The sequence below is a fragment of the Rhopalosiphum padi genome, chromosome 2, assembly GCF_020882245.1.
Source record: "Rhopalosiphum padi isolate XX-2018 chromosome 2, ASM2088224v1, whole genome shotgun sequence".
In the NCBI taxonomy this organism is placed as follows: domain Eukaryota; kingdom Metazoa; phylum Arthropoda; class Insecta; order Hemiptera; family Aphididae; genus Rhopalosiphum; species Rhopalosiphum padi.
Window position 1 is genome coordinate 37,071,077 of NC_083598.1, and position 10,246 is coordinate 37,081,322.

The 10,246-nt window shown below is 32.7% G+C and overlaps 1 protein-coding gene and 1 pseudogene across 1 annotated transcript; both read left to right on the forward strand.

Annotated features, from left to right (window-relative positions):
- The first annotated feature begins 206 nt into the window (after positions 1-206).
- On the forward strand, positions 207-2,375 carry LOC132918951 (uncharacterized; annotated as a pseudogene).
- Positions 2,376-5,151: 2,776 nt separating this feature from the next.
- Positions 5,152-9,456, forward strand: LOC132922068 (uncharacterized). Its single transcript, XM_060985389.1, has 4 exons — positions 5,152-6,149; positions 8,770-8,838; positions 8,904-8,993; positions 9,339-9,456. The coding sequence occupies exons 1-4, from the start codon at positions 5,172-5,174 to the stop codon at positions 9,390-9,392; spliced, it is 1,191 nt and encodes a 396-aa protein (XP_060841372.1). The 5' UTR covers positions 5,152-5,171; the 3' UTR covers positions 9,393-9,456.
- Positions 9,457-10,246: the final 790 nt, after the last annotated feature.

The window sequence follows — 10,246 nt, forward strand, 5'->3', positions numbered from 1 at the left end:
AGGGTGCAACCAGTAAAATAAACATGAATAATTAATAGGTAAATAATACCATTGTTTATGCATTTTTGATATGCCTTGACGTTAACATATACACGTGGTTTGTAAGTTATGAAATAATATACAAAATATTATAATATTGCCTTAAAATTATTCAAAAGTATAGTATGGGTAGAAACTCTTAAAAATAATCATTTAAGTAGGTAATAATGTTTCGTCCAATACCGAAATGGTCAGTTTTTATTTTTGATATTTTTAGTGTTCTATCTGTTAATCACAACAAATGGCAAACGACTTACTCAATGTTGTTAATTATGTCTTGTATTTATGTTGTCTACACTACACCTCAAATTGTGTGCATATTGGAAAACAACTGTGACGGCTCAATATCAACGATTTTAAAAGGGCTGTTTGCGAGGGTCGTGGCTGTGACTTGTTTGGTATCAAGATGTGTTATTTTTTTAAAGGGTAAAACTCATCTGGTAAATTACAAGAAAAATATGGATGATTTCCATATATTTACACCAATGACATCTTCCGAAACAGATAAGTTGAAAAAAATGTCATCTCGAGTCGTTCTATGTTGCATATTACTAACTGTACCTATTAATGTGTGCAGATTATGGATTTTATATTATGCAGCAAAACAAACCGTTCCGTTTGTTATTTTAGTGTATCTACAAAACTTCAGCATGTATTGTATAGAAACTCATTTTACCGTATTGTGTTATATTCTTTATCAAAAGATAGTTGGGATAAACAATGATTTAATGGCACTTAAGATTAATACGATTGTGCGTAACAAATATCCGTTCGTATCACAGACTGGAGAGAGATATGGAAAAAACGATAACACTATTGAATACAATAGAGAGGTTTTTCAGTCTCTGATAGCCGGCTATCCAATGACTGATTTTTTGGAAAACCTAAAAGCAAAACATAAATTAGTTTGTCAAGCTGTAAAAAATTTAAATAACACGTTTGGAATTCATTTGGGGTTGTCATCATGTGCATTGTGTTTATACACATTATTTGACTTATATTATCACATGCAAGCAATATGGAAACATTCGAAGTATAAGATACTAGTCTACTGCTGGATTATACAATACTTCGTTAGATTTTTACTTATTACTGTCCTAGCACATTTAACAACGAAACAGGTAATTTTAAAGATATATTAAAAAGCACCTATCTACTATATTTGGTGTCAAGCTCACCAAAGTTGCAATCAAAGCAGTAAAACGAATACATTAGTATAATTGAGTAATTGTAATTAATATTGTATATTTAAAGTGGGAATATTTTATAAAAAAATATTTCTTATCCGTTTGGTCGGTTTTTCTGATACTATATAATAAGAGGCACTGAACATTTTTTAAAATAATCCTTTTAAAGTAACACATATGTTAATTTTATAACCCATGAAGCCTTTAAGAAAGTTTTGCGGGATCTTATCTTATAAAAAGATACTAAACTAATTACTTATTACATATGAATATATAATAATTGAAAAATTGTATAAAAAATATAAAAATGGTACGCTCTATTTTTACGTATTTATAATAATTATCTATTTACACATTTAAAGAATAGGAGGCAGTATCATTTCCAGATTAATTTTAGGGGGGGGAGGAGGCACACACTGTCTAAAATTTAATAAGACATATTATTATTATAGTATGCGTTCATGAACAAATAAATATAAATCTTTAAAACAAAAAATAGTAAATACGGCCAATGAGGGGGGGATGACCCTGTTCCCACCTGGATACGCCAATGATAAGAGGCACATATATACACTGTAAAATAATTTATTTTCAGTTTTAAAAATAATTAAATATCACAGTTATAATACTTTTGGAAAGTATATCTCGTGTATAAAATAATACATATATTGTAAAAATATATAACCTTATTTAATCATTATATGTAATTGAAAATGTTTGTTTTAGGCACTCAAATCGAAAATACTTATAACGGATATAAACAATCGTTATTTAGATAATAATACTAAAGAAGAAGTAAGTCTGATTACACAAATTATGGTATTTATAAGAATTGAATACTGTATATATTTATTGTTATTTACAGTTACAAATTTTCCTAAACCAAATTTCCAGTTGTTCGATTGAATTTACTGCTGGCGATTTCTTCACATTAAACACTCATCTAATCACATCTGTAAGTTGATTATACAATTAAATTATATGATACAAATATTTTTAAACTATTAAAAACTAGTTTTTTCTACTGAGTATGGAAATGTGGTTTATATAATTATTTTGAATGTTTTTTGTTTGTAGGCAATTGCAGCTGGTACGACATATCTCGTTATTTTATTACAATTCAATTCATAGAACGATGTTAGGTACTGAAAACAGTACATATTTATGATATTAATCATATTTCAACTAATTTCTGAAATATTTTATTTCATTTTTAAATAATAATATTATCAGTAAATTAATAAAATATGTAATACTTTTTCATATTGTATACTAATAAATATAGTTTAATTTACTTAAATTTAAATGCATATTATATTATTTTTTGGTATTTCCCCAAGTTATAAAAAAGGGAAGAATCTATCACTTGGACTATATTGTTGATAATTTATAAATAATAATACAATATTATTATATGACGTAGGTAAAATATTATAAACATTTATTAACATTGTTGACACAGGTATAAAGAAAATCATCAGTTATTAATTTTAACTAAAAATAATTAAAAATATGTATGTACTTATAAGAATTTTAGAAGTATCAATACGTTCAATGTAACAGTAAATATTACAGAATTTAATAAAATCAACTTTTGATTTTTTTAGTTTTAAAAAATCTTTACACTTTAAGGATTGGAGTATATCTGATTATGAAGTCTTATTGTTAAATATTTTTTAGTGCCTAACTGTCGTTTGTTTGGTTTTCTTATAGTAGTCACTGGTGCTGGTTACTAAAATTATTTGTTGGACATAACTTTAATTATGATCATTTAAGTGTATACATTATTATTTATTTACGGGCTGTGAGAGGCGATGCGGAAATTACGGTGGACAGCGTCTTGCCGACTAAGGGTGTCGAGGTAATAGGAACAATTTTGGCCAGTTTGTCGGTTGGCTTTGATCCGGATGTAACACCCGTACAACGCCTGCCATACCGACGACAACATGTTACCGTGGTGTGGCAAAACTACAAGCGTGATGATGTATTGGGTAGGTATGCACCCAATGCGAATAGCGTCCGGAGCTTGGCCCTTAGCCGAAGGCATCGGACAGGATGACGACGACGAAAGGACGGAGGGGATACGAGAAAGGGAATAGACTGTGCTCGGTGGTATGTTGCCCACGTACAGTGGGGGGGAGGGAGCTAAAGGTGAAGCCCCCACCCATTGCCCGTATTATTATTTTTGTTTGTAAATCTACCAACGATTTAATATAGCGTGTATTTACCCATTTATTAGAACCACGGACTAAGATATTAATAAATATTATATAGGTATTATATTATCTTAGTCTGTGATTACGACCACAGTCCATAGATGGGTATCTATAATTTTCTATAGTTATAAATTATAATATAAATTTATATATAGTTTCTTCATATATTTTTTATTTATTTTATGCTTAATTAAGTATTTAAGTAAGAAACAAAAAAAGCAACTATTTTAATTTTTAAACCAATGCGCTTGTTAAAACTGAGTATTTTTTTATTTTCAAGCCCTTCCCCCCATTGTAAAATCCTACGTACGCCACTACCCACGTACATTCTCCGATCACCCGCGGTCGCCATAAGCTCGTAGTCACCCGAATTCTAAAGTCAGGTGGAGCGATAACGACGACACGGTGGCTAGCGGTACTGTCGCGGGTAAATATTCGCCCCTACGGTACCAACTACCGACGATGGTGATGACGACTTGTAACGACGGCGGCGGAGACTTAGTTCACAGAGCGAGTCTCGCCACTAGTCACCGCCGGTTCCGTAAAATCAATTATTCGCTCGTTTTGTGTTTCGATCATCGGCGTTTGTCACCAGAATCGTCATCTACAGTGTCAACGCGTACAACATCGCGTACAGCCCTATTGTCTTAAACCGTTGCTCTCGTGACCGAAGCAGTCGAGCCTAGTGCGAAGTCACCTTCCGTAATGGTCGACGCATCATGTGCTCGAGTAAACGCCCTCGCGACACTTGTTTGCTGTAGGACCGGTCACGAATTGGATTTATTCAAAAATAAAAAAACATTTTTGATAAACCAATTGAATAAAAAATAAAAATAACTTATCATTTATATTATTAATTAAGTACGGAATGTAAATAATAGAAACTATAAATTCGAATAAAATTATTATAGTATTCAATATATTTCGTTTACAAAATTATTAGGACTTTGTTCGGAATAAGCGGTGACTATATTAGGTATATATACATTTTTTTAGTAGAAAACTATAAACTTAATATTACTTCCAGGAATAAACAAAACAACTTCAAACACTATTAAGAACAATATTATTTATAGTATTATAGTTGCATTATTATTACATTATAAATATTTGCAAAATACTAGTGAAATAAGACTGGAAGGATCTATTCCCTTCATCCCACCTTAAAATTATACATTCTAAACGCCAAATAACCATTGGAATGAATTTAAAATAAAACTTTTATCAAAACTAGTCACCACTCAATCAGTATATTTTAATATAAATATACAACAAAATAAAGGAAGACGAGAAATTACATTTTTTGTTTACCTTACGGGAAATCGCAATAGGTGTGACAAATCACAATATTATTTAGTACGTACCTAGTAATTATTTAGTGTATAATAAACAACTTTAAATATTTCGTATATTACCATTCAAAACAATTTTTAAAAAGTTCGTTTCGAGGCATATTGTATACAAATATTACAAACCCACTCGAGTGCGGACCAATAGCCATATTTTGTATTGTTATGTATAATTAACCCAACCCAACCTATGTAGAGTACTCAATCGTTGTCAATAGCCACGCGTAACCACTTATTCATACTTAAACCGCAAACACGCCGGAATGTTCGTTGCTGTTTACGTTTGTGCGGTGTACGCAATCGTCCGGGCGGCAGTCTCGACCGGCACGCAAACTACCGTGCGATAAACCACCCCGTCATACGATTGGTGTTACACACATATGCACACTCACACGCATAATACGCGCGCGCGTCGGACGACGATGTTCAAGTTCAACGCGTTCGTCGGCCGCTGCCGCCGACGACTCGAAGCATTGTTCTCGTTGATACTGATCACCGGGTGCCTGTTCAACATCGCGCTGTCGCCGTACTGCATGTGCGCGATGGAGTCGTGTCACAATCAAGTGACTGCGGTCCTGGTGCAGGTCAACACCGTACTGCCCCGGACCTTGGCCGTCGTGTGCCTCGTGTCCCGCGTGAAGACAATGTTGCACAACGCGAGCGGCGCGTTCCGCAAGTACGAGTACCGGACACGCGAGTACAAGACGTGTTTCCCGGACGGGGCCGGCAGCGTTTTCGTCGCGTTCATAGTGTCCGTGTACGCGGTCACCATATTGCCGACGAACGCGTACCGCGTGTACATGATCCACCGGGACGTCCGTGACCACACCGTCACCGCGTTCTTCGTGCTCATGTACGCCCAGAATCTTTGCACGTGCTCGTCGGAAATCCACTACGTGGCGCGCTGTTTTGGGCTGTACCGGCGGTTCTGCCGGATCAACGAGGACGTGTTCGCGCTCAAGAGGGCGACGATCGTCGCTAACCGGTACCCGTCCGTGTTGCTGCAGTCGGCAGGCGGAAGCGGCTACAACGGATGCCGCCGCAGCCGCAAGACGACGTCCGCCCCGCTAGTGTCATCCGCGGCCGAGATCACGCGTCCCACGGCCGTCAACGTCGAACTGCTCCGGATGAGACACCAGTGCGTCCGGGAAGCGGTCGGCGACCTCAACGACCTTTACGGCGTCCAACTGCTGTTGTCCCTGTGCGTCCTGTGCGTGATGACCGTGATCGACGGCTATGGAGAGATATTCGGCGTGTACACGCTAGCCCAGTCACAAGTTTTCTTGTACTCGTGGCTGACACACTATTTGTTCAGATTTTGTGCGATCGTGTTGACGACGCATTTCACGACGAAACAGGTGTTGAGCCTGTGAATACGTTTTAAACTGTACACTATTATAGAATAACCTCGTATCACACATTGCTTGTTAGTCGTTACACGCACTAATACCTATAACGCCTTTCCCTAATAAAATAAAATGACCCAAAAATCGATTAGTCCGACACTGTTAACACGATGTAGTGAGATACGATGTCTCGATTGCATACATTTATCATCTCACTCGGACGTTCCTTTTATCATTATTCAATGACTCATATGGTTTGTACGTACGTATATCTTAAGGTCAGGTATGTATTGGTAAAAAGGTCTTGGGTATACGCCATTTTTTCTAAATAAATAACCTCAAAGAATGTTCTTGCTACACTCAAAGACAATAACACTATCTGTTACTCCTAGTACTACGGCTTTATTTTTCTCCTTATTTAACCGAATTAAGTTTAAACCAGATTTAGTCTGTAGAAAAGTCGTCATCATAACGACTACTCGGATGATTTTTATACCCTATACTAATAAATATATTAAAAATATATAATATAATCAAAATGAAATCGTGATTCGACGGCCAACTTGTGCGCATGAGCGTGGCTTTACTACGCAGCAGCCGTATAGATAGTTGACTCGATAAGGACGAAAACTGGTCGCCGCCGAGTCACGATCTCATTTTGAACAGAGTATAGACTGGATCAATATTTAAAGGTTGGACGTAAAACAATTGCAGAGAAAAATATAACACAATTGTGTTATTGCAAGTTATATTAAAATAAACATAAAATACTTTACTGAGGTCTGCCGTCTGCACAATAGTCGTTCGTCTCTCCGCATACGATCGTCCACCTGCCGAACTCTATTATGTCAGCATTAGAACTCACGCACGGCAGCGGCGGCGTTTAAATTTAATCCGAACACTACATAAATAATATTTATGTGCTGAGGCACAATTTACTTCTCGGGCCCGACCTGTGTTATAGTAATTTACATATTAAAACATATATTATATAATATATCTTATGACTGTATTGTAAATCTATAGTTTACATCAGTAGGAAACATATGACATTATATTACTGTAAGAATAAAAGTAAAATAAATGGCTTTAATAGCTATATTAAAAAACCATATCATAAAATTATGAAATATTTTTAATGATATATGCTGAATATCGTTTTCCGTATATAATGATATAAAATTGAAATACAATTTAACATACCAGCTATAAATTATAATAGTGATCCACTTAGCACCTAATATACAGTATAGTCAGCGTCGGATTACCCTACAGCAAAGTAATCAGATTGGAGCGGCAAATTTGCCGCACTAAAGAAAACTGTATTTATAATATTATATTATAATTTGAGACGGTGGCAAATGTCCTGCTTTTTTTTTTTTATTGGAAAGAGGCTTCAACAACTAAGGTTATTAGCCTTGTAAGTATTACATAGTGAGTGTTACATTAATTATGAATTATAAGATACAAGTTGTAACATATAAATATTTTTGAGACATATAAAATTTTTCATAATGTGCATGTTGAAAATAATGATTTATAAGTTATTTATAATATTAATTTTTGTGAGGAAATTTAATATTTTTGTGCTGTAGTCTTCATTTAGTGCTTCTTCTAGGTTGCTTGGTATCGATAGTGTGTTTCGTATGTTCTGGAATGCTGGGCAGTCTTGGATAATATGTTGTATGGATAGGTTTTCATGGCATTCTTTGCAGATAGGAGGTGGGTCTTTACTTATTAGGAAAGCATGTGTCAGAAAAGAATGTCCAATTCTTAGTCTGGTTAGAGCAACTTCGTGTCGTCTGCTTAGGTTTTGCGGGATGTGCCACTTTTTTGTGCATTTTTTAATCTTTTTAAGTTTGTTGGAAGGTGGAACGGAATCCCAGTGGCTTTGCCATACCGTGTTTGTTTTTTGTCTAATTGATAGTATTATGTCATTAACTGGGATGTCAGTGATTGTAGGGAGGGCGATTGTTTTGGTTGCTTTATCTGCTGACGTGTCGGCCATTTCATTTCCGGCGATACCCATGACCTGCTTGTAGGCGACAAATTGCTTAATCCGCCACTGAGCAGAGTGGTACCCATTTTAAACATAACTACCTAAGTATGAAACTATTAATACGAAAACAATTTCTTGTAGTTATTTACTATATTTTTAGGTAATATAAAAGTACATATAATAGTTTATTTTAACGATATCAAGTCTAAGCCTAAATTATTTGAATCTGCACCACACCTCCATATTATCGTTATATACCACATCAATACGCGATCAGTCTTTCGGAACGTCATAAAATGTAGCGCCCGACCGACGATCTCCAATCATAATGCGCGCGTGTGACTTTATCTGTGAGTATCTATATTATATACCAATAATGTTATTTTTTTTTCCTGCCTCGATTTCCTTGATGGCTACACTTGTAAGTTTTTGTAAGTAGACCTAATGAGGAATTTTCGTTCAAGCGGCTATCAATTTTTTAGAGAATATTATTTACTTTCTAATGTTAGTAGATGGGAACTAAGAGGTAGCACCTTTTTTTTTAAAAAAAATCGTATTATTAAAATAATAATTATTATTCTGTATTTATAAAATATTTCATATTATAATATACTCACTATTTTTATCTTTTAGGCGTATAGAACAAAAACTTTAACAACTGATATAAACAATCGACATTTAGATACCAGCACAAAGGAAGAGGTAAAATGAAATATTTTTATATTTTTTATAATGAATATCAATAATTTTTGTTCATAAAATTCTAGTTAAACTTATTTTCCAATCAAATTATACGTCATTCAATGGAATTCACTACCTGTGATTTTTTCACATTAAATGCTCATTTCATTACTTCTGTAAGTTAACATATTTTATTTTAAAATATGTATTTAGTCAAGATACATAATTGTAAACGATAGTAGAAAAATATTAAAGCATTATGTTTAAGTTTAAACTATCACTATATGTAACAAATATTTGCAATATGCACCAAAAATGTGTATTCGAGTATATCTATACGTATATTGTATAAGTATAATTTCGATAAAATGAAAATAAAAAACTTTAAGAATTTATTAGCAAAATATTTATAATATTGTATAAGGTTATAAGGAAATTATATTACAAACTTATGCAGTTATACTATATTTTTACTAGTCGTAAAAATTATTTTCTAATATGAATTATTATTTTATTTATAGACTATTGCTGCAGTCACAACATATTTCATTGTGTTATTACAATATGTTCACTAAAATAAAAAAAAATTGTAATAATACGAGAAAATAAATACATAAGTAAAATAGTAATATGATTTTGGTAGGTATGATGTATGTTTTAGTTTTTTTTTATTACCTATAGGTTTTATCCTAATATTTAATAATATTATATTATATAATATATAGTTTACTGTTTAGTAATATATATTATTTTATGTAAAATTTTTATAAATATTATATATAATTATATTATAATTTTATTTTTTCATATTATTATATAGTAAATTAATTTAAAATACTATAAAAGTATATAATATTGAAAAAACAATATATTATAAATTTTAACTAATACAGTGTACATAAATTAAACTAAAAACATTATTTTATCGCAGTGGTTCTCAAACTTTTTTTTTATATACCATTTAGGTATATTACCAATCAGTCGCGAACCACTCTAATCACTAAAAATAGAACGATCCAAATTGTACAGTTAATACATTTATTTTAAATATTAAGGTAGTAAAATACTACAACTACAGTATTATTATTTTTTATTTATTAGTTTTTTTTAAATAAGATGAATTAAATAATTGAATGGGTTTATTATCCCAAAACGGCCCTCCGCGTACCACTAGTGGTACGCGTACCACAGTTTGTGAACCACTGCTTTATCGTAAGATTAATCTTGTACTCGTGTAATATTTTAGTATTTTGTAAAAAGTGTACCACAAAATTAAAATAAAATCTTATTATAATAGTATACGTATGTTGTAAATATTTTTTATTATTTTTATTATTATTCTTATAGAACCATTAAAATATAATTTTATTAAAACGTATTGTAAATCATTTTTTAATATTCTATAATATTTTAAATATTATTATAGTGA

What these genes read in the sequence shown, in the direction of transcription:
- LOC132922068 (XM_060985389.1), top strand. Translation starts at nt 5,172, where the DNA reads ATGCACACTCACACGCATAATACGCGCGCGCGTCGGACGACGATGTTC. An exon ending in CGCATTTCACGACGAAACAG is followed by an intron (nt 6,150 to 8,769) that starts GTGTTGAGCCTG and finishes TTTATCTTTTAG; the next exon opens with GCGTATAGAACAAAAACTTT. An exon ending in ATGCTCATTTCATTACTTCT is followed by an intron (nt 8,994 to 9,338) that starts GTAAGTTAACAT and finishes TTTTATTTATAG; the next exon opens with ACTATTGCTGCAGTCACAAC.